Here is a 24,416-nt window from a genome sequence, read left to right as displayed (position 1 = left end):
ATCCATCTATCAAGGAAGAGTTTGAGAAATTGCTCAAGATTTGAGATGCTTGCGTGAGGCAGAGTTTTGAACCAACTCCTGATTTTGCCTTGCAAAGAAAGAGCGAAAAGCCTAATACTAACATTCTCAACATCCACTTCAAACAAGTTAAGATAATCTTCAAAAACTTGGACATGCTTCTGAGCAGTAACTCCATTCTCTCCATCAAATCTTGGGAGATACTCAGGATGATTTTTAGGCAAAGGATTGAGCATGGGAGGCAAAATGAGAGGCTTATATCTATCAGGAACTTTATGAGGCACAGGAGTATGTACAGGGATTGAATGGCTGGGCTCGATATGAACAGGGATAGGATGATTTGCTTTGATACTTGTTTCCTCCTTGGCCGTATGATGATCTTCAGCAGCATTTAAAGGCTGCTGTTCTAATGTGCAAGGAGGGCTTTCCTCAACATTTTCAAAAGGCAAATCATAAAAATCAAATTTAAACTCGTACTTAAAATACAATATACACAGCAAAATTTTATGGAAGAGAAAGAACATGACCTCTTGGATAATAATCCGGGTCAACAGCCTGATCTGCTCATATATTTCTTTTGGGTTCATTTCTCCAGTGGAGTCTTTATTATGAGGATGATGTGGAGTCGCCAGGTGGATAAACTAACTTTGAAGGATCTGATCTCTGTCCACCAACACAGACCAGAGCTAAATATGGAATAAACTAAAAAAGGGGAATTTTCTTCAAGAAACAAAATATTTTGAGATTTTATGAGAATTTTTGATTTTTTGGGATTTTTCAAAACAAGTTTAAGACTTATTCGAAAGGCAAACTGATAAAAAATGGGGATTTAGTAATTTACAACAATAAACAAATGATTCGTCCCCAGTGGAGTTGCCATTATGTTAACACTCAGGTTGTCCCTTGACTCCTTAAGGGATACGGCCGAGGTAACCACTAACCAATCTTTGGACTGCAGGTTCTAGCCCACTTGCAATCAGAGAGGGCTATCTCTTAATGATTTAGCTTTGTTGATGATGATTTTAGGCTAGTTATTGATTTCAAGGGGTTTTGTTTAAGTTTGGTGGGAAGGATGATGCTTCCAAGTAGAGAGGTAGGTATAGTATGAAAGTTTCAAACCATTGGGCATGGAGTCAAGGAGTAGGACTGCTGGTGCATTTTCTTGGTCACAAGAGGAATATGGAGCAAGATAGCTACACATGAAACAACTTTCAAGCTAAATGGAGATGGATTGAAGGCTAAGGAATGAGAGGCAATTAAGAATCTCTCGTTCAGCTTAACAGAGGGAAGGTGAATGAGCTCTATCTAGGAGCAGTGAAGAATTCCTAGATAACTGTCAAACATGGGTGAATTAGGGAAATATGAGCCAAAGGGAATTCATATTCATTACCAATTCAGATGAAAACATAAGGAAACAACAGAAATTGAGCACAGAGTGCAATTAAACAAAGTCTGAGCTATTCATTTTTCCTGCTATTTTAGATGGTGACATATGTATGATATGAGCATATATCAATGGAAAACAGAGGTAGGAAACACTTATTGAGTCATGTTGCAACACAAGAATTCCATAATTCACTCTTCAAAACATTAATAACACAGCAGACAGTCCATCTTCCAAACTTTCAGCAGTCTTTGATTAAAGAAATCATCAAACATACAGAGCGAGTCTCTAGTGGAGCGAATCAACCAACCAACCCTCTAAACAGTAAATTAGGGTGGTTTATATAGAGAAAAATTTCCAAAAATATCTATTACAGCAGACCTTAAACAGGTCTGAGGGAAACGAGTTTTTTAACTTAATCTTGTCCTGAAATTAATGCAAGAAAATATCTTTGAGCTGTGTTGGAGGCAGCTGTATCAAAATGAGTTAATATGGTGTCCTTATGGCTCTGTGCTGTTCATTTGGCCATAACTGTGCTTCGGGTTTTGATCCCCTGTTCTTGAGTGGTTTTGAGGTGCATTAACTGTGATTTGAGAGCCTTAAATGGCTTCACCGCTTTCTTTGACTTTGCTTGGGGGCCTTTAATGTTCACCTGCTTTGGTATTGCCGATCTGATACTCTTTGCCGCTTCACTGATGCTCTTTGATTTGATCAGGGCTTCATCTTTCCTCTGATACCCTTTCACATTCGAATCGGGCCGCTTTCTCTCCCTTGATGTGTTTGAAACTGTAAAATCGCCCCCTTTTCTGCCCTTTCAAGGCAAAAATGGCTGCTGAAAATGCTTTTCGTGGCCTCTGGAATGCTATCGGCGCTGGCCGATCTGAATATGAATATAAATGAAGAAATCCTGTCAAATTGCGAATTTTTGGGTTTTGCAGGTAGCCGAGCCATAGGAGGCCCTCCATTTTGACCAATTTTTCTTAGCGATGCGAGCGCTAATCGTGCATCGAAAACTGCCTCAATTTTTCATTTCGGGCATCCTTTGCTGCGATTTTCGCCTTTCTTGCCTTTTTCGGTGATGACGTCAGCATGACGTCAGCGGTGGGTCCCGATACGACATGGTGACGTGGCAGGGTGACGTGGCAGTGACACGTAACAGTGGGGGGGTCGACGCAGAGGTGACGTGGAGTAGCGGCGGGGATGCAGGGGTGACGTCACGAGGACGTGGCGGTGACATCATAGGCGGGGAGTGGTATCCGGTTTTCTCCCGCACCGCTTTTCCGCGTAGGTGGTATTGGGGGAGGGGCCTCCGAACACACCGGGAGGCTAACACGTGGCGGGGGTACGACAAGGAAAGCCTGTCCCCCGGACGTTAACCTCCGGCGGATCGGGGAGCAGGAATGACCACCCACCCTTGGATCTGGAGCGCTGGCCATCGGACGACTGGCGGGTTAATTGGGGTGGCGTGCAACTTTGGAGCGGGGCCCGCGCGCTATATTAAAATAATTACGCGCCGAAGGGGGTATAAAACCTTAGGCTAATGCGGGTTTGGTGGTTTTATGGAGTGCTATGCGGGTATGAATTAATTTTAATGTTCAACCAAAACTATTAAACATTTAAACATTGGGAAAATGACTGCGGAGGGGTAAAATCATAGGGTTTTGGTGAGTAGAGGAGTAGATATAGGTTATTAACTCAACCAGAGGTTGGATCAATTCCAGAGTTCAGGACGCGGATGGGTTGATAATGGTCCCAGGTGGACTATTATTTCCCAGAACTGTATGTACATAGCTATAGTGCTATAGGGTGGGATATGTAATATTTTTGGGATTTTTATATAGTTTTTGTAGCAATTAGGGATGGCAAAGTAGCTAGGGAGCTATATAAATAGAATTAGAAGTTAATATGGGTTTGTGAGGTGAAAGTCTAGTAAAAAGGCTAAGTTTATGAAATGAAACTCAGACATCAGAATGGGAAGGGATGTGGAAGAGTGATTTTTATACAAGAAATGTGGCTTCTTTTCATTGAAGAAAGTCAAAGCTTGACTTAGTATTTTTACAAAAAATGAAGTGAAAACAGGACTTGTTGGGCAGATCCCAGGGTCCTCAAGGGGATGTTAGTGAGAGATTTTGAGGGGGAGGTGTAAGGGAGTTAGACATGCTTGCATAGTTCTGCCATTAAACCACTGCTTTGACATTTCTGTCATTGATGAGATGAGCTCTGATTGATAATGTATGAAGTGGTGAACACCTTGCCTCTGCAACCTCAAGCTACCTACCCAGCTTAATACACCTAACATTTTTTCTTCCTTTTGAAATGGGTGCACTTAGACTTGCAGACCCTGATTATCCTCTTTTCTTTTGACTGCCCTCCTATCTAAATGTATACTTATCTCTTCCAAGGGCCCAGATTAAGCAGTTGGGCTCCTTCATTTCTCTACCTAGCTACTCATCTGCCCAGCTTAAGCTATTTGGACAGACACTTTATTCTCTATCTCTAAAACAAGAAATTTAAACCTAGGGAAGCCAAGATTGAGCTGTTTGGCCTTCCCTTAACTGTGAAATCTTTCAAAAATGGAACTTTTGCAGCATGGAAAAGATGAAAATTTTTGGCACTTCCACTGTCAATCATGAAATATGAAACCTATTGGTATAGGAAGCTAACACACCCCTTCCACCATCTAGATTTTGTGAATGGTGTGTCTTGGTGGGCTCTTGTCTCCTTGGTATGAATTCCAGTTCTAGCAACCTCGAGGTACATGTTAAAACTGGATTTAGAAAGTTATAGAATCTATACTACTGTCCTTATTCAATGCACCCCTTCCACCATCTAGATTTAGTGAATGGTGTGTGTTGGTGGGCTCTTGTGTCCTTGGTATGAATTCCAGTTCTAGCAACCTCGAGGTACATGTTAAACCTGGATTTAGAAAGTTCTAGAATCTATACTACTGTCCTTATTCAATGCACCCCTTCCACCATCTAGATTTAGTGAATGGTGTGTGTTGTTGGGCTCTTGTGTCCATGGCTGGGCATTAGGAAACTATGCTGTCAGCTACCTCTTTCTCTGTGTTAAAAATCAACTGGCTTCCTTAATTATTACATTGATCATTCATTTTTATTTAGTTGTCCGACACACTTTTCTTGATAAGCATATCTTGTCTAAGAACCTTCCCAGTTTTAGCTGTACAACCATTCTTTCCTACCAATTAAAGCATATATTATCGTCAGAATTCACTTTTACGCTTTATCAATGTTTTCTAGAAGCAACTTGACACAACAGAGCATTAAGGGCTCTTTATTATTATGGCAGGTTTTAGCTGTTGCTGTTCATAATCACTACAAGCGGATATATTATGAATCGTCAAAGAAACATAAATACCAGGATGGATCAACAGATGGGTAAGCTAATATCACACATCATCATCTGCAAGTACTATATTTTTCGTAAATATTTCTTTCATTTTGAAATCAATCCCTGGTTGGCACGTGTTTTAACTTTTCGGTTTTGGTATGTCAGGTGTTAGTGTTCAGTATCTTTCATATGTCTACCTGCTGATTTCTTTCACTTTCTGTTGGTTTTGAGATTATTGCTTGTGAGAGTGGTAATAACTAACTTGTGAACTATTTCTGAATTGCAGGTCAGAGCCTTGTCCTCTAGAGGAGGATATTGATGATGGTGATATAGTGGAACTGGAGAAAAGCAATATTCTTATCATGGGTCCTACTGGCTGTGGTATTACTTTTTGTCTTTTTTTGTATCTGTTTATATTGTTGAGTCTGACTGCATATGTTACAAATAAATCATCATTGATACAGGATACCATTTTGCTGGATTACCAGATAAACAGGTGTTACCTTCTTGTTCGATTGCATTTTAGTTGATTATTAATCTCACAACTGATTTACCATGCAAGAACAGGGAAGACATTGCTTGCAAAATCGTTGGCTAAATTTGTAAATGTGCCCTTTGTCATTGCTGATGCAACAAATTTAACGCAGGTATTTTTCTAAATTATCAAATGTATTGACCTGTTGGATTTTCCTGGATAAACAGATATTGTGTTTTTCGTAAGTGGCATCTCATCTAAATGTAGATCTCTAGCTTGATGACATAATTACATGTTGTAACATTTTATTTTCTTACTTGTAAGTTCGTTTTATTCTATCACTGGAAAAATATGGGAGACCTAAGCAGGAGATGTTTTTAATAGCTAAAAGTCATTGGGATTGCTACAAAATTGCTTGACAACATTAGTAAATAATTGAAGAATGAGCAGCAACTTATAGGCAGTGCCTTGGTTAAGGGAACCACAAGAACCATAGCTAGAGCAAGTCTTCATAGGTAATTGCATTCCTTTTTATTTCAAGTAAAACCTTGTGGAAAACCCTACGAGTATTTCTCTATAATCCATGGATGGTAGACGAGGTAAACTGTCAGCCTTGATTACAGAAACTATTACCACCAAAACTGTACTTAATGAGAGAAGCCCTTATCCACAGGGTACAACTTAGGGGGAAACTATTAGGACTATCAGCATTGTCACCTTAGCAACCTATCCTTTTCTCTTTAGGTCGATTCTCCTCTAGTTTAAGGGAGGTATCCCTAATAGAATTAGTAAAGCTAAGTAATGAGACACAAGATGAAGTGAGAGTAATTTTAGTAAAACAAAGTTTTTTGGGGCTTTTTAGGATTTTAAAGGAGATGAAGGAAGGAAGTAGTGATCAGTGCCAAATCCAACTAGGCAATGGAATCTAGGTGAATCAAATGGCTTATGAGGTCCGTTGCACCTATTTTGTCACAAGTCCAAGGAAGTAGTTGTACGAAATTTTTCAAAGTTCAGAATCATCAACGAAAAGCTTATTATGTCATTGTAAACCCAATTTCTGCAAATTGTAATTTAAATGATGCTAGTACGATCGTTAATTATGTAACAGCCTACGTTAGTCTATGATTTTGGCAACGAATTTCATCCTAGAAGGTTTTTCATCTCACCGCATTATGTGTGTTTTTAAACACGGATAATTGGCAAAGTTTTTCCCTCCAGCTTAAACCGCAAAGCAAGGGTGTAATTTATGACAAAGTCTTAGGTGAGTCCTAGTGTTCTTAATCGAGTCTATTGTAAAAGTGATTTCATAATAATTTAAGCTATTTGGCTAAATTATTTTATTATAGATCACTTGGTCTACTAGATCATATTGTGTCGTAGAATTGGGTAATATTTGAGGGTCTATAACGAATGGGTATTCCTTTTTGAGGGTTGAATTTGTAATTATCTGACGTAAAAATATATTAGTGCATGGTCCCTCGCAATCAGACACCATGGCTAAAGTGTTTGAGGGTGGAAAAATAATTAATCGCCTCTTGTGTCAATTAATTAATTTTTCTGGCAAAAATAAAATTAAATCTTAAGCTAGAAAATTAATTAATTTAGAGTCAAAAAATAAAAATTAGAGAAATTAACCTCGGATGCAGGTGTTTGAGGCGGCATTTACGGTGAAGAGACAGGAGTGGGGCGAGGCAGTTCGACACCTGCCCACCCAGTACAAAGAGTTAAATACTTGTAAGATGGAGAGCGCTTGGCATGCGCGTAGTGTAAGGTTAAACAACTCACATTCCAGTGGCTCTGGTTCATACTTCTTGTCTACCGCGACGACTCTTCCCTCCGCACGCTCTGACCTGCAAGAGATGGCGGCGTTCTTCAATGCTGCAGTAATGGAAGAGGCATCTCGAGGCATGCCAGAAAAGGTTAAGGCCAGGCTCTGTCTTGGGTTCGCGATGAAGTCATTTGGGCTGTTTCACTTGGTTCATTCCCTCGCCTCAGGTCTCATTTCGGTTTTTAGGCTGTTTGAGGTTAGCTCTGTTATCTTTGAGGTCTCTCGGCACTTGCAGGGGAAAGTCTCTTTGGAGCTTGGCTCGGCCCTCCTGGAGCGGCTCCTGCTGCTCCTCTCGTTCCTCCGCTGGGTTTCGAGCTATTGTCTGGTGGTCTTTGTCTCGACATTTCATCATCCGGTCTCAGGTCTTGTCTCTGGCTTCGGGTGGTGGGTTTTGAGTTGTGTTTTCATAGCCTCTGTCCCGACGATTAATCATCTGGTCTCAGGCCTCATCTCTGATACAAGGTGGCGGGAGATTGGCCCTGTCAATCCTAAGGTCGCTCGAACTTTCTCTGGAGAGAATCACTTAGTGTTCAATTTGGTTTTACCGGCGAAGGGTATCCGCAGGCTCCCTTCCTGGTCTCGGTGTCTTTGTTGCTCTGCTTGCCTAATAGCTGCTCTGCCTGTCCGGCATCTCACTGCTGCCCCCTCTCAGATGCCTCGACTTCGCCAAAGAATGGGGTGCCGAAGAGGCCAGCCCCGGCATGTGCCAACAAGCTCGTCCTCTGATTCGCCTTCCCTCTCCAGTGAGCTGTTTGCCGGACGCTACCCCAGCACACGCAGTGGGAGAGGGCGGCTCCGTGCCTCCAGACACCACCCTGGGCCTCCTTCCTCGTCTGGCTCTGCAATTTTCTCTTTTAATAGCTCCCTGCATCGGCCTAGGATAACGACTCACATTACGGTGGTCTTCCATGAGACTACTCAGATGGAGGACTCTGATTCTCATCCGGGAGGATCGGGGGCAGTCTCTGTTCCTTCTCCTTCCATCCAGCTGGGAATTGGAAATGCGCCTCGGCAGGATTTGAATGTTCCGGGTTGCAGCACTCAGGATGCGGAGATGATGCCGGTTGACCCTGGTCCCTCTGATCAGAACGTGGCTCAAGCTAAGGATGTGCCAGAATATGGATGGTGCCATATCGTGGAAGAACCACAAGATGACTAGCGCGCTCTCCCCGGCGTCGTTTTTTGGTTATGCTACGTCTATCACTGGGCAAGTTTGCTATGTAAACTGTGTTGTGGATTTCCTGTGTTTTTTGATGTTTTTGTTAACTATGAAGCACCAGGAGAGTATCATCCCGGTCCCCTGCGCGGGTTCTGAATTCTGTCTTCTCACCTGTTTTCTCTTGACAGTTCTGCCTCTCATCAGAGCAGAGTCTTGACTTCGGTCTCTATGTAATTATATTTCTCTACTTTGTTAATAGAATTAGTCTTACTCAGAAAAAAATAAAAAATTAGAGAAATTAATTTCTGCAAGTGGAAAATGTTGAAATTTGGTACCGGAGGACAGGTGGTTCCCTTAGGCTTTGATCTTTGGCCTAGGGAAAAGTGTCCAAAAGAATTTAATTTTTCTCCTAAAGTAACTTTATAATTTTTATAAAGTTAAATCTAATTTAAAAGTGACTTTTATAAAGTCAATGAAAAATTAGAAAGGAAAAGTGACTTTGGAAATAAATGACTAAGTGGGTCTTTATTAAAGTGGGGTGAATTAAAAAATAGAAAGTGAGATTTAAATGAGCATTTAATCTCAGCCATTAATCTAAATCTATTTCAGCCATTGGATTTAGGGATCACCCAAAAGTCACTTAGGGTTGGGTTAAGGGAGGAAAAGGAGGAAAAAGATCATTCATTCTTTCATGAGCAGATTGAGAGAAGGAGAGCAAGAGAGCAAGGGAGATTTCTGGACAGCTGAAAGCGGAGTTTCAGCAGCTGAAAGCGGTGTTACAGCAAAGCGGAGTACCAGCAAAGCTAAAAGCAGTGTAACAACAAAGCTGAAAGCGGAGTAACAGCAAAGCTGAAAGCGGTGTAACAGCAAAGCTGAAAGCGGAGCAACAGCAAAGCTGAAAGCGGAGCAACAGCAAAGCTGAAAGCAGAGTAATAGCAAAACTGAAAGCGGTGCAACAGCAAAGCTGAAAGCGGTGCAACAGCAAAGCTGAAAGCGGTGGAACAGCAAAGCTGAAAGCGGTGTAACAGCAAAGCTGAAAGCGGAGTAACAACAAAGCTGAAAGCGGTGCAAGAGCAAAGCTGAAAGCGGAGTAACAGCAAAGCTGAAAGCGGAGTAACAGCAAAGCTGAAAGCGGTGTAACAACAAAGCTGAAAGCGGAGTAACAACAAAGCTGAAGCGGAATAACAACAATAGCCGCGGTGTAACAGCAACAGCCGCGGTGTAACAGCAACAACAGCGGTGTAACAGCAACAGCCGCGGTGTAACAGCAACGGTGTTTCAGCAAGGCTGGGATAAGTTGTAAAAGTCTGTTTGTTGATTTTTGTTTGCTGAACATTTCTCCTACTGTAAAAAGGCATTTTCCAGAAATAAAGAAGAGCTCTCAAACTGGTTTTCCCCAAGAGTTGTAGGGGGTTTTTCCAGGGTCAAGTTGACCAAAAATCTCAGTGTTTAAATGTGTTTTAATGGCTGTTTATTACTGCTGATTTTTATTTCTGCAATTTCCAGAATTTGTGTTTTCAGCAATATTTATTTTTTCCAGCTTGTTGAATGTATGGTTATGGGAAATGGCATTTAACTATATGCGAGAAATAAGGAGAAACTGAAAACCGAGGTGGGAAATGAGAAATTTCTACATGGTATCAGAGCTTGAGTGCTGAAGGGCAGTTTGGGACAGCAAAAGGAAAAAAAAAAAAAATACAGCTGCTGATTTTTCACTTAGAAAATTCCAGCAAGCTGATTTTTTTATAAACAACAGTTTTATCTTTACCACAGCAGTGCTATTTTTCAGTTTTAGGACAGCAGGATGTCATTGGGATTGAGGGTGGAGGATAGGTTGGATGGGCATACAAATTACAACGTTTGGAAGGAGAGAATGCAGAGTATCTTTGAGGAGGCAGAAGTCTGGGATATCATGGTGCATACATCACAGAACCTGTTGTTGTGCCTACTGATGCTACTCAGTTGGCTGCTTATAATAAAAAGAACAACAAGGGTAAGAGGCTGATTCTAGACGGAATCAAAGACCATTGCATTCCTCATGTGAGAGGAAAGAGCAATGCCCATGAGATGTGGACAACATTGTCCAATCTCTACCAGAGTACCAATGAGAACCGAAAAATGGTCCTGAAGGAGAAGTTGAAGAACATTAAGATGGGTAATGATAGTGCAGCTGGATATCTCACAAAGATTACCAATGTGAGAGATGAGTTGGCAGCGATTGGAGAGGCCATTCCACCCACTGAGTTGGTGCGGATTGTAGTGAATGGCCTCCCCCGTTCATGGTTGAACTTTGCTGATGGGGTTTGTGTACGTGAGACCCTTCCCACATGGGAGAGGTTTTGGGATGATTGCATTCAGACAGAGATCAGGAAAGGACAGCTTGGGGCAGCCAAGCCAGTTGAGCAGGATGAGGACGTAGCACTGGTGGCAGGAGGCAAGAAAGGCAAAGGGAAGAAGCAGGCTTCCACAAGCGGTGGTGGGGGCAAAGGCAAAGGTAAAGGTAAACAGGGGAACACACAGAAGGACTATTCCAAGGTGAAGTGTTGGAATTGTCAAAAGATGGGACATTATGCAGTTGTGTGTCCGGAGAAGAAGAAGAAGAAGGGGAAGAACCAGGACGTGGCAACTTCAGTAGAGATTGAGGACTTTGCAGGTCGTTTTGGCCGGGAGTTTGCGTTCACTACATGTGAGTCCTCTAGTGCAGGATCACCTGCCACACAGGTTCAGAGGGAGCATGCTTTTCCCTCGATTAGTGGAGCATCTTCAGGTATCTGGTATGTGGACAGTGGGGCTTCACGTCATATGACAGGAGTCCGTGAGTACTTCTCAGAGCTTTCAGAGAGTGGCACTGATATTGAGGTAGTACTCGGTGATGACAGAGTTGTTAGAGCAGTCGGGGTGGGGACAGTGACATTTCAGAGGGAGTCCAAACCTCCCTTGAAGGTGTCAGAGGTTCTTTATGTGCTAGAGATGAGGAAGAACCTCATATCCGTCTCAGCTTTGGAGGACAGAGGATATGAGGTACTGTTCAGGGAAGGACAGGTGTTGATGTATCCCAGGGGCACTCCAGCTGATTCAGCTAGAGTGATAGGTGTACGCCATGCAAAGGTGTACAAGTTTGCATTCCAGCCCCTTTTGGCATTGAGCAGTAGTACCGACAGCAGAGCTAGCAGTTCTGAGCTGTGTGAGATTTGGCACCGTAGGATGGGACATATGTATCATGGAGCCTTGAGGACGTTGCGGGAGATCACTACAGGTGTGCCAGATTTCAGTACTGATCACTTTGATACTTGCAGAGGTTGTGCGATGGGCAAGTTTGCCAAATCCCCTTTTCCCAGCAGTGACAGCAGAGCGATTGGGATACTTGATTTGATTCATTCCGATGTGAGCGGTCGGATGTCTCATGTTTCCTTGAGTGGATATGAGTACTATGTTGTATTCATTGATGATCACTCCAGGAGGACCTGGATTTATTTCTTGAAGACCAAGAGTGAGGTCTTCAAGCGGTTTCAGGAGTTTAGAGCTCTTGTGGAGACACAGACAGGTCGGAAGATTAAGTCCCTGAGGTCGGACAATGGAGGAGAGTACACCCTTGGAGAGTTTGTTGACTATTGTGCGGAGGCAGGCATTAGGAGGGAGTTCACTGTTCCTTACAACCCCCAGCAGAACGGGGTTGCGGAGAGGAAGAACAGATCCATCATAGGGGCTGCCAAAGCCATGTTACATGATCAGGGGCTGCCATTGTTCTTGTGGGCAGAGGCCTGCAACACAGCTGTTTACTTGCAGAACAGGAGTCCGCATCGTGCCTTGGGGCACATGACTCCGGAGGAGGCTTTCTCTGGGAAGAAGCTTGATCTTGGTCATCTTCATATCTTTGGATGCATTACATACTCCTATATACCCAAGGAGAAGAGGACCAAACTAGAGCCCACCGCAGAGAAGGGTATCTTTGTGGGCTACAGTGAGACCTCAAAGGCCTTTCGGATTTACATTCCTGCACAAAGGAGAGTTGTTGTCAGACGGGATGTGAAGTTCGAGGAGGACAGGGCCTTTAGGAGGTCACGGGAGTTAGAGTATCTGGATCAGCCAGACCCTCAGCAGCAGTTGAGTCAGTCGCAGGGATCCAGTGGGCAGGGATCAGGAGGATCCGGAGGTACATCTATGAGGATGTCAGGTCCATCAGTGAGCAGTGGCTCGCCGAGCCAGAGGGGTGGTGCTCCGGGCAGCATGCAGAGCAGTTCACAGAGCAGTTCACTAGGGAGTCCACTGATGGACAGTTCACACGGTACCTCAGCTTCTATAGGTTCAGGTGCAGGCAGGAGGACAGCAGACAGACAGTCAGGAGTTTAGGGTACTGATGGTGATGAGGAGGAGGAGTTTCATTCTCCTATGGGAGAAGCATGCTCAGGGAAGAGGAAGCCCAAGTGGCTTCAGGACACCTTGAGAGATGCCACATCTGTTGCTGAGCCGAAGAGGCCGGTCAGAGAGAGTAGACCACCTGAGAGGTTTTGTAGCTATATGGCGATGGTTACCAGCATCCTTGACTCTGAGCCTTCTAGCTATGAGGAGGCAGCTAGCCAGCAGGTCTGGAGAGAGGCCATGCAGGAGGAGTATTCTTCTGTCATGAAGAATGATGTTTGGGAGGTGGTGCCGAGGCCTGAGGGCAAATCCGTGGTTACTTCCAGATGGCTTTACAAGGTAAAGCATGCTGCAGATGGCAGCATTGAGAAATTCAAAGCAAGGTTTGTGGCTAGAGGGTTCTCCCAGGTAGAAGGAGTTGATTATGAGGAGACCTTCGCTCCCGTGGCTCGATATACTTCGATACGCTCCATTATATCGATAGCAGCAGAGATGGGTTGGAAGATCCACCAGATGGATGTGAAGACCGCATTTCTCAATGGCTTCGTACAGGAGGAGGTGTACATTGAGCAGCCACAGGGCTTTGAGGTGCATGGGAAGGAGTCCCATGTGTGCAGATTGAAGAAGGCCCTTTATGGCCTGAAGCAAGCTCCCAGAGCTTGGTACTCCAGGATAGATGCATACTTGCAGGGGATGGGTTTCACAAAGAGTGAGGCAGATCCGAACCTTTACTTTATTGTGATTGGTGAGGAGCCTCTCATTCTGGTGCTGTATGTGGATGACTTGATCATTACAGGTGCAGAGAGACTCATAGAGCACTGCAAGAGAGATCTTGCGGCGGAGTTTGAGATGAAGGACATCGGCTTGATGCATTACTTTTTGGGTTTGGAGGTGTGGCAGGAGGAGGGGCATTTCTTCCTGGGGCAGGGGAAGCATATTGTGGACATCCTTAGCAGATTCCACATGGAGGATTGTAGACCCATGTCGACACCGATGATCACCAACTGGAAGAAGCTTCATGCTTCGGGTTCCGAGTTGGTGGATCCCACATTGTACAGGCAGCTGATTGGTTCCTTGATGTATTTGGTCAACACTAGACCAGATATCAGTTTTGCAGTCAACACGATGAGTCAGTTTATGTGTGAGCCTAGGAAGGTTCACTGGGTGGCTGCAAAACACATTTTGCGGTACTTGCAGGGGACAGTGGATTATGGTCTGGACTACAGGCAGGGAGATGGAGTGAGATTGGCAGGATACACTGATTCTGATTGGGCAGGTTGTGCTTCTGATAGGAAGAGCACTTCAGGGTGCTGTTTTGGGTTGGGTTCAGCAGTAGTGTCATGGTTCAGCCGGAAGCAGCAGTCAGTAGCACTGAGTTCAGCGGAAGCAGAGTATATGGCAGCCAGTCTAGCTAGTTGTGAGGCCATCTGGCTTCGCAAGATGTTGTTTGGCTTATTTGGTCAGCCGTTGAGACCTTCAGTGATTTACTGTGATAATCAGAGTTGCATTAAACTCACGGAGAATCCAGTATTTCATGACAGGTCAAAGCATATCGGGATCAGATATCATTTCATCAGAGACTATGTTCAGAAGGGAGCTGTGAAGCTTGAGTATATTTCCACTGATGAGCAGGTTGCAGATATTCTTATGAAAGCCTTACCACGGGGCAAGCATGTCTACTTCAGAGACAAGATGGGTGTGGTGAGGAACACCTTCCTCGGTAAGAGGGAGTGTTGAAATTTGGTACCAGAGGATAGGTCGTTCCCTTAGGCTTTGATCTTTGGCCTAGGTAAAAGTGTCCAAAAGAATTTAATTTTTCTCCTAAAGTAACTTTATAATTTTTATAAAGTTAAATCTAATTTAAAAGTGACTTTAAGTGATAAAGTTACTAAGTCTAATTTTAAAGTGACTTTTATAAAGTCAATGAAAAATTAGAAAGGAAAAGTGACTTTGGAAATAAATGACTAAGTGGGTCTTTATTAAAGTGGGGTGAATTAAAAAATAGAAAGTGAGATTTAAATGAGCATTTAATCTCAGCCATTGATCTAAATCTATTTCAGCCATTGGATTTAGGGATCACCCAAAAGTCACTTAGGGTTGGGTTAAGGGAGGAAAAAGATCATTCATTCTTTCATGAGCAGATTGAGAGAAGGAGAGCAAGGGAGATTTCTGGACAGCTGAAAGCGGAGTTTCAGCAGCTGAAAGCGGTGTTACAACAAAGCGGAGTAACAGCAAAGCTGAAAGCGGAGTAACAGCAAAGCTGAAAGCGGTGTAACAGCAAAGCTGAAAGCGGAGTAACAGCAAAGCTGAAAGCGGTGTAACAGCAAAGCTGAAAGCGGTGTAACAGCAAAGCTGAAAGCGGAGTAACAGCAAAGCTGAAAGCGGTGCAACAGCAAAGCTGAAAGCGGAGCAACAGCAAAGCTGAAAGCGGAGGAACAGCAAAGCTGAAAGCGGTGCAACAGCAAAGCTGAAAGCGGTGCAACAGCAAAGCTGAAAGCGGTGCAACAGCAAAGCTGAAAGCGGAGCAACAGCAAAGCTGAAAGCGGAGTAACAGCAACAGCCGCGGTGTAACAGCAACAGCAGCGGTGTAACAGCGACAGCCGCGGTGTAACAGCAACGGTGTTTCAACAAGGCTGAGATAAGTTGTAAAAGTCTGTTTGTTGATTTTTGTTTGCTGAACATTTCTCCTACTGTAAAAAGGCATTTTCCAGAAATAAAGAAGAGCTCTCAAACTGGTTTTCCCCAAGAGTTGTAGGGGGTTTTTCCAGGGTCAAGTTGACCAAAAATCTCAGTGTTTAAATGTGTTTTAATGGCTGTTTATTACTGCTGATTTTTATTTCTGCAATTTCCAGCATTCTGTAAAATTTCCAGAATTTGTGTTTTCAGCAATATTTATTTTTTTCAGCTTGTTGAATGTATGGTTATGGGAAAGGGCATTTAACTATATGGGAGAAATAAGGAGAAACTGAAAACCGAGGTGGGAAATGAGAAATTTCTACAGAAAATGACCGAAAAATTCTTGGGTCATAAAGAAGTCAATTTTTGGAGATCCCCATTAAGGCAAAAATTGTTTTTTTAAGAAAAATTAAGCCCTTGGACCTTGGTGGATAAGTCAAAGTCAAATTACTGAGGAAGTTACTCCAAAATAGTTATTTTTGGATTATTAAAAAATGGTTTTAATGAGAAATTCGAAAATTCCTCAAAATAAATATTTTCGACGACAGAGCTTTAAAGTTGATCGCGTATTTATCGACGGTCGAGATTATTTTGACGAGAATCAAGCCAACTAGCCGTTATACTTGAAGGATTCATCTATATATTAGAAGCCATTTGCTTCTCGGAACACAATGATAGTGACTCTGGTCTAAATGAATTTTATAACGTTAATGTGAAGTCACTGTTTTATTGGGAACGTTTGAAATTCATAACAAAAGACTTTGGGGTTTAGTTCATGGTATCCTTGTCTCATTGATATGTGGTATGTGCTTTCCTATATTGTGCTTTAATTTTTTATCAACTTGTTTTTTCATTAGATGGTGATAAAAAAATTCTATTGGTAGATTTTGGTTCTATCTTAGGTGATCTGATTCGCCATATGTCTAACAAGCTTTATTCAAGAAAATATATAGAGTTTGCAGGTTCCCCGACCCTTGGGCTCCAAGTTCACAGACTGTGGGCATAGGCTGACCTTGTTTGGATTTTGGAAATTTATGTGATTTTCTTACTTCGCTAAGATTGTGGTTAAATATCTATCTTTCGAATACATCAAGCCATTGTCATTATTATTAAAATTATTCTTCCAAAAATCTTTCAAGCATTATATATTTGTATATAACTTGTAAACTATTTTTGTAGAATAAATTTTCTTAACCCTTGTTTTGTAGCAGCTGGGGTTTGCGGTTTTATTTTAAATTTTTGTATATATTGGGAGTTTTGGGTACTTTTGTATTTTCATTTATGCAGGTGGGATCCAAGCCATTTGAAGAAGACTTGCTGGGGTTTGAGCTAGATCTAGGCCCTTGAGGGTAAGATCTAGTCTCTAAAATTTTTGCAGGACCAATATCAATGATTTTTGCAGTGATTAAACAAATTTCGAGATCTGACGCAAATTCAATTTTCTGGCGAGGGTTTCAAAATTTTTGCGTCTATTGCATAGCCGCTGCTCTTCTTTGCCCTCCAGAGCTAGGCCACAGATTTATTTTGGCCGTTGAGGCCTTAGCGTGGCCCTTTTAAGGGATGTCGTCATCCCTCCTAGGCCTTTCAGGCTTGGGTGTGGACCTTAGTGGCCTCCCATCCCCTGCCATAGCCTTCTCCCTGCCTCAACCTGTTCATTCCTCCTCCTCGACCCTCATTTCCCCTCATTCTCCCCTCTGTGTAGCCTCCTTATCCCTCTGTCCTCCTCCGCTACCCTCCTATTCCCTTCGCTGCCTCTTGGCAGCGCTCTAAACCCCTGCCGCACGCTGTGAAGTCTCTCTCTTTGCCTTCGGTCCACTGTCGTGGCCTATGTCCCTCCTTGCCAGGTCTAAAAGCCTAATTTTCTAAGGGCGCGGGCCTCTCTTGCCTTGGACAGTGATGCCCTTGCCATGAGCCTAACTTGGGCTTGCGTCCTCCCTTCCAACCCTCTACATTTATCCTTCTTAGCCTTATGTGCCTTTGATTTGGATCATTTCAATTTCTGGTCTAATTACATTGGTTTTTTGCAGAGGTGTTCAAGCTATTTTTGTGTGTTTGCAGGCAACTTTTTCAGTGGCAGAGTGTTGGGCAAAAGGATAAGATATTCAAGGCCACAAGGCCTAAGGGTTTGACCTATAAACCCTTAGTTTTCTCACTGTTTCCTTACAAAAGTTTGATCTCTTCATAACAGTGCTAAATATTTAATTAAAACACCCTAAAAATCGTATATAAATTGCTTGGCGTATTGAGTAATCCATTGCATCAACTGGGTAACTCTTAATTGGTAGTTTCATGGCTCATTGCTGACTGTCATAAGTTTGCTGAAGTATGATATCCGCAGTGACATAAGCATATATTTACTTATTTGCATCTTCACCTAAAGTATTCTAATTTAACTCAAAAAGAAGTAAGGATTTTTAGGACTGTTTGGCATATTTAGCATTGAATATCTCACTGCTATCATTAATCATAAGGCTTCCATTGTTTGATGCTCTAATAGTTCATTGTGTAATTGATTTGTTTTATTGTGCTATTGGATAAGAGCACTAACGTTTGTTGTCTTATGAAAGTTCTATAATCCTAATTGTACATTAATAAGCTCACTCTTTAAAGCACTTTGATCTTTTGGCATTGTTACTTGGGCATCGTGTTACATCACTTTTCCTTTGAGATCTAATTGTTATATCACTCTAATTGGCATTAAAGTGTCTTGTTCCAATTGTGTTTAAAGAATATCATTGAATGTCTCTTGAGCAATTTGTGATCTTGGCTAATTGAGAATCTAATTATCATTATGATATTTGCATCTAAGATCTAAGTGTTCTTAAATTGAGGATTGGTGAATCTAATTGCATATCTCTTAATAATTGTCTTTTTAACATTGGCGAGGCTAATTGTTGAGAAATATTGGCTAAGAACATTTACATGTTGTCTCATTGGCTAATTATCTAAGTGAATAAGTGCTCTAGTTCCTTTAAGTGTATTGTTGTAATCATTTATTAATTAGTATCTTTGTGGATGATAATTTTAACTTAAGCACTTGAGCAATTGTCTCGTGGATATCTATTGTTTATTGTCGGCACTTGTTAAATTGGCACATACTCTTATGGTTGAAATTGTCTCTTGATAAGTACTTGTTGATGTAACTTAAGATCAAATCATAACTAAGTACTTAACATAAACAATCTTAACTCGTTCACCTTGCATCTCATTCTAGAGTTGGTCTTGCATCTAATAAGTCACCTCCAAGCATAAGCTTGGTTGATAAAGATAATAGGACCACCTTTCTCATCTAGCTTGAGGAGCCTAGCACCTCTTTAGTGGCTAACACGATGACCTTGCAGTTGTCAAAGCCACAGTCTCTGCAGCGCTGGAGGCACCGGGTGGTTAGTACCTAAGGGGAGGTATTGTTAATGAAGCCTCTGCTTGCTTCCCCTTGGCCTCTTTTTGACAACCTACTCTAGAGACTAGCTTCAAAATAGTTAAAAGGGAGGATACAGCTAGAATAGACATCTAATTAAAAGTAACCAAGATTCTTGCATCACACCTAAGTCATAGGGATTGCATCTTATCTAGGATAGATAAGCATTCATTAAGCAACTGTTGTTCATCTGGTCACTTGGTCTCTAATTGATTCAAAGCAAGTAATTGACTCCATAAGGCACCGGTCTCATTTAATAATTCAATCTAATCGTGTAACTTGCTAAAATCAACCAAGTAGCTAGGCCATTCAATCATGTCTCCCAGACTTGTTGGTTGCCAACTTGTCTTTCATCTTCACATTTCATAGGGTCTACCCCCCATAGCCCACTGTTGAGAGACAGCTAGAATAGAGAGGTCGAGGATCAGAATGACGACCCCCGACCTGAGTTGTTGTTGCACCGTGCTTGCACAATCTGAGCGACAACAAGGTCAAGCAGAAAACTCTCTTAAGAATTGGTCAATTTCATTCGAGGATTAGTAACAATAAACTAGAACCAAGAGGAAGAATAATCCCTCATCCAATCAATATTTTCAATGAGGAACAAAGTCCTACTTCACCAACAAGATCAACTATAGCTTGATAAACATACTCAATATTTCTTGCTATTGTTTCCAGATGGATAGACAAAACAAGGTACCAAATATTTCAAACTAACAAGGGAAGAATGAGAGGAGTTACTCCAAAACATATTCCCTCCAATGGCAAAAAAAATCCCCATTTTCAGTCCCCATGTAATGTCCCCATTTTCAGTTTTCTCTATAGTAAAACTAGGATGGATTTCTAGGGTATGTGATCGCTAGGTAATAGGAGCAAGATTATACCATTAGAGGTCCTGAAGGGATTTTGAGGAGTTTTATGGGGTTCGACGATGTTCGCGTAGCATATTCCATCATTAGGGTCAGTTTCGCACAACTTGCTTTTGTTTTTTCTTTGCATTCCAATAATTTCTGTAAAATAGGGTTATTATTGAGTCTAACTTAATCAATTACGCTTAAGGTGGCATTGCAGGAGGAATATTTGATGGAACACCTTAGTGTAATAGCTTGTTGGAACCGAATGGGGTGACGAGAAGTGACTTCTAGTGACCAGAGATAATTTGGTGGGAAATTTACCATTTTCTTGGATTAAAAGTGACTTTAATTAGTCACTTAATCAAATAAATAAGGGGAAAATGATTAATTGAAGAAAAAAGGAAAAAGTGACTTAAGTAAAATAAAATAATATTAAAAGTCGCTTAGATGAAGTCAAGGGGGAGCTTTTAGAATAATACTAAAATAATCAAACTAAAATACTTCTAGAAGACTGGAGATCTATCTATCGAGCCTTTAAAAGGAGGAGGATGAGATCATTTGGGACATATTGGATTTATGCATTGCCTTTGTGAGAGGTATTGAGAACTTGGTTCTCAGGATCCAGGTAGCCCCAGGATGAAAATCCGTGGGTGATTCGGTGGGATTGAATGAAACGCTGTCTCATCCCTTGGTGAATTCATTCAGAATTCATAGGTTGTACTTATCAGTTCACTTTATTTTGGAGGCTCGATCCAACATTGTAGCAAATATTTTGGGAGGCCATCCTCTTAGACATTTCTAGCATTGTATGTAATAGTTCATATTAATATAATAAGGTTGGGATTCACTGCATTCTACATTGTAGTTGATATTTCTTATATTTCGTTTAATTTATGGTACAAATTATGTAATTTGGTTGATGAATTTACGACAATATTTATCTTAATAAAAAATCTCAAGAAAACCATCAAAATTTAATAATCGAGATATTACTGTGGTATTAGAGTTGGTTTTCCTACCAACCTGAGGGTTCCCTTTGTAGACCAAAGTATAGGCCAAATTGGTTTGGAATTTTTGAAGGCCGAGTTTTATGATTTAGCTGAAAGCCAAAATATTGAAGAACCACGACCAAGTTTTTGAAGATGTGTACTGTTGAATTCTAACAGTGCTCTAGGTCGAGTTTGTGACGACATGTTACACTTTGGCAAGTTTGGGCCATATACTGCCATTTTCAGGGACGTAGGTCGATCACAATTACAATAATTTTTTGACCAAGAAGAAGCGACATCTGATTGGCTGCTGCATTGTATTACATCTTCACACAAAGAGGAAAGAAGGAACGTTTTGATACGATGATGTGCACATGGACAGGGTATCAATGCAAAGTGGAGGCTGTACTACGAGCATGTAGTGTGATAGCTATAGCGTGATGCGGTTGGATGCAATTGCATACCTATGATGCGATCACTGTGTAGTGGTGCAGAGAACCCATGTTAATTCGTGTTGAAGTCGAAAATTGCCCTGTTAAACTAAGATTACTGATTACAGATCGTTGAGTTCATAATATCACATTGGGATAAGTTGGTGTAGCTCGGGACGTGGGGTCGTTTGTCATGTTCTTTAATGCAATTTGGTTATTTCCAAGTCTGCAACCAATGGTGGAACGATTGATCGACTTGAGTGCATTGTTGCTAGAGAGGACGTAACTAATACAAAGACGTTACATGCTGCGTCTAAATTGAAGCCCGAAAACTTGATATCGAGTCCTGATTTATTTATCTAGGCTGAGATTATTGATGCTGGGCCAACAAATTACATGAAGTTTTGCTTAATCAATAGGTGGCTTCATCACACTTGCATTCGTTGCAGTCAATGTTGCATTAATCGTTATCGGGATAATATCGGTGCAAGGAAAAAATCGGAATTATCGGGAAATAATCGTTTGATACAAAAAAATTCATTTTTTTCAATTTTTTTAATATCTAAGCCATCTACAACATAAAATAAATACATTGACACATAAATATGATAAAAGAACTAATATATAAGATGTTTAATATCATTTCTAGTGCTAAAATCATGCATAACATTGAAACATGTCCTAAATAGTAAGTCCCGACTCCTGAGTCCCAACTCAGCCTCAAAATATCAACAAAAGATATGATAATGTATCTCATCATGTCATAATGTCATATACAATAAAATGAAGAAAATAACTAAAGTCTAATCCTATTGATTTCCTCTGCCCCTCTTGCGGGAAAATGCCACAGCTTTCCCTTTCCCTTTAGATGTAGATGCTGGTGCTCGTGCTGGTGGAGATGGTAGTGGAGTCTGATGTGCTCTAGAAGCTGAAGAACTAGAAGTAGGAGCTATAGGAGGTAGACCACGTCCTCTACTGGTGGCAGTGGTAGCCCGGGCAGGTGGTGTCACCTCCTCCTCTTGTTCCTCCTCCTCCTCCAACTCTTGCTCCTCCTGCTCCTCCTCCCCCTCCACTACATCCTGCACTAACCAATCATTAGCAGACTCCATGAGAGGCCTCTCGGCCTCAACCCTCCATGCAGTAGTGGTGTCAATCCCATCCAATGAGATGGCATCCACATCAGGTGTCCTCTCAAGTTGTCTCACCCACAATCGAAGATTGTAGTAGACGTAGACCATGTCATTAAGTCGCTGGGACTCCAACCTGTACAAAGATCATGAAATAATAATTAATAATTATAAAAAAATATTGTTTAATGAATTCAAAAATTTATTTGGAAATTTGCAATATTTTAAATGTTTAAGTGTTAACCTGTTGCACTTCTTGTTGTGTATTTTTTCAAATACACTCTAGTTGCGCTCACATCCTGAGGAGCTACATGTTTGGCTGAGGATGAGAATGGCAAGCTTTTGCGGAAGGGGTACCATGCCACCATACATTTTCCACCATGCATCTACAACAAAATTACAAATAAAATTTTAAATAAACATAAGAAAAAAATGGAATTTGAAGAGACAATGAAATTTGAAACAAAGTTACAAACTAAAAAATACCTGGCATTTTAATCGTCCTATCAGTGACAGCCATCTCAAAGCCAAATGTGCCACCTACCATCCTATATGTCTCAATTTGTTTAGAGATTTCTGTACATTGTTCTGGAGATCGCACCATCTTCTGGATATAGGATAAGAATCCATCCATGATCTCAGCATCAAAATCAAACCCACATGCGTAAGAAAATGCAGGGTTTAGGAAAAGCCCAACAACATGAATGGGGCGATGGAGTGTGTTGTTCCATCGCTCATCAATCACTCCCCATAGGAGGAATTGTCTCTGAAACCCATCATCTCCCTTACCATCATAGTAGGCCCGAATGGCTTCTTTGGCCTTGTCCATTGCCTCATACAAATAGCCCATTGCGGGCTTCTCACCATCAACCAACCGAAGAACCTTTACCAAAGGTTCAGTAACGGCACCCACCTCTTGCACTCCCGCCCAGAAGTCTTCCTGGTATGAAACTAGTCTGCATACGGCCTCTTCTTCTGGTTTGTGGCTCATTGGCAAAGCACGCCACTCCTCTGAAGGAAACATTCTCTTCACATCCCACATAGAATTCAAGAGGGATTGAAGAGATATGAAACTGGTGGTAAACCGTGTAATGGCGGAGCGCACCAACTCTTTGTTGTTGGTGAATCTTCTCATTAAGCTAAGCACAGATGTATGGTTATATATAAATTTTGTAATGCTTTTGGATGAATCAACAATATCTTTGACAAAGGGAATTTTCCCTATGTCCTCCAACATCAAATCAAGACAGTGGGTAGCGCAAGGTGTCCAAAATAAAGTAGGATGCCTGTCCATAAGCATCCTGCCAGCAGCAACATAATTTGCAGCATTGTCTGTTATGACTTGGACAACATGTTGTTCACCCACCTCCAAAATAAACACATCCAGCAAATCACATAAAGTTCTTGCATCTTTGATTTGTGCAGATGCATCAACAGATTTGATAAACATAGTCCCCTTGGGACAACTAACCAAGAATTTTATAAGGGTTCTCCCCTTTTGGTCAGTCCAACCATCTGACATAATAGTGCATCCTGTTTGTATCCATGATGCCCTAAATTCCTCCAATATTTGGGTGCAGTCACGCTTTTCATTTTGAAGAATTCGGCCTCTGAAATCATGATAAGAAGGGATTTTGTACCCTGGGCCAACACTGGCAATAACATCAACAGTAGGTTGGAAAAATGGATTATTCCTTACAATGCTGAAAGGAATATCACTCCAGAGGAGAAATTTTGCCAGCAACTTGTCAGCTTGTTCTTTCTCAGTTCTTTTTAGCATTGAACCGATAGATGGCTGTGAACTAGGTGTGGTTCGAGGAACAAAAAATGATGTGGCAGCTACCGGATTGGTTGATGCTGCAGTAGAACCAGTGCCACTTGGCCCACTTCCTTCAGCTGACCTTTTTAGTTGCCTTTTGAGTTCTTCTTTGGCCTCTCTAGTCTGCTCTAATTCTTCCAATGCTCTCATGGCTCTTTGGATAAGTTCAGGATTTGTATTTGTACAAGGCCCCACATCTTTTCCAGGGATTTTTGCAAGGTGAAACTTCAACCTGTACACCCCCCGGACATAGGGTGGCCACACAACTTGCAACTCAAGTTTAGTCTATCATTCGGAGAATCAGGTACACCATATTCCCAGAAAGGATCCAATTTCCTTGGCATGTTTGTTTTTGAACTTTGAAGTTGCAAACTTGAAGTCTTGACTCTTGAATGGTGTTTTGGTACAGTTGTGAACCTATGGGAAAATAAGGATTACAATTTAGCATTCACAAAATTACAAGTTACAAATTTACAATTTAGTATTTTAATTTTTAATTCTTAACATTGTACATTGAAAATCCAAGTT

At 41.6% G+C, this 24,416-nt stretch overlaps 1 protein-coding gene across 1 annotated transcript in view; it reads left to right on the top strand.

The window, feature by feature from the left end:
- Positions 1-24,416, top strand: part of LOC149184187 (CLP protease regulatory subunit CLPX1, mitochondrial-like) — a 202,646-nt gene that overhangs the window by 14,252 nt on the left and 163,978 nt on the right. The window contains exons 2-4 of the mRNA XM_089417418.1: positions 4,712-4,800; positions 5,040-5,134; positions 5,321-5,400. Of these exons, the coding sequence (XP_089273544.1) occupies positions 4,712-4,800; positions 5,040-5,134; positions 5,321-5,400 (264 nt within the window). The remainder of the gene's footprint in view (positions 1-4,711; positions 4,801-5,039; positions 5,135-5,320; positions 5,401-24,416) is intronic.

The sequence above is a fragment of the Pinus tabuliformis genome, chromosome 3_2 (genome assembly GCF_031772625.1).
Source record: "Pinus tabuliformis cultivar Carrire ecotype Pingquan chromosome 3_2, CPIR1, whole genome shotgun sequence".
NCBI lineage: Eukaryota > Viridiplantae > Streptophyta > Pinopsida > Pinales > Pinaceae > Pinus > Pinus tabuliformis.
The sequence above is the reverse complement of the archived record's forward strand: the minus strand, read 5'-3'. Positions and strand labels throughout refer to the sequence as shown.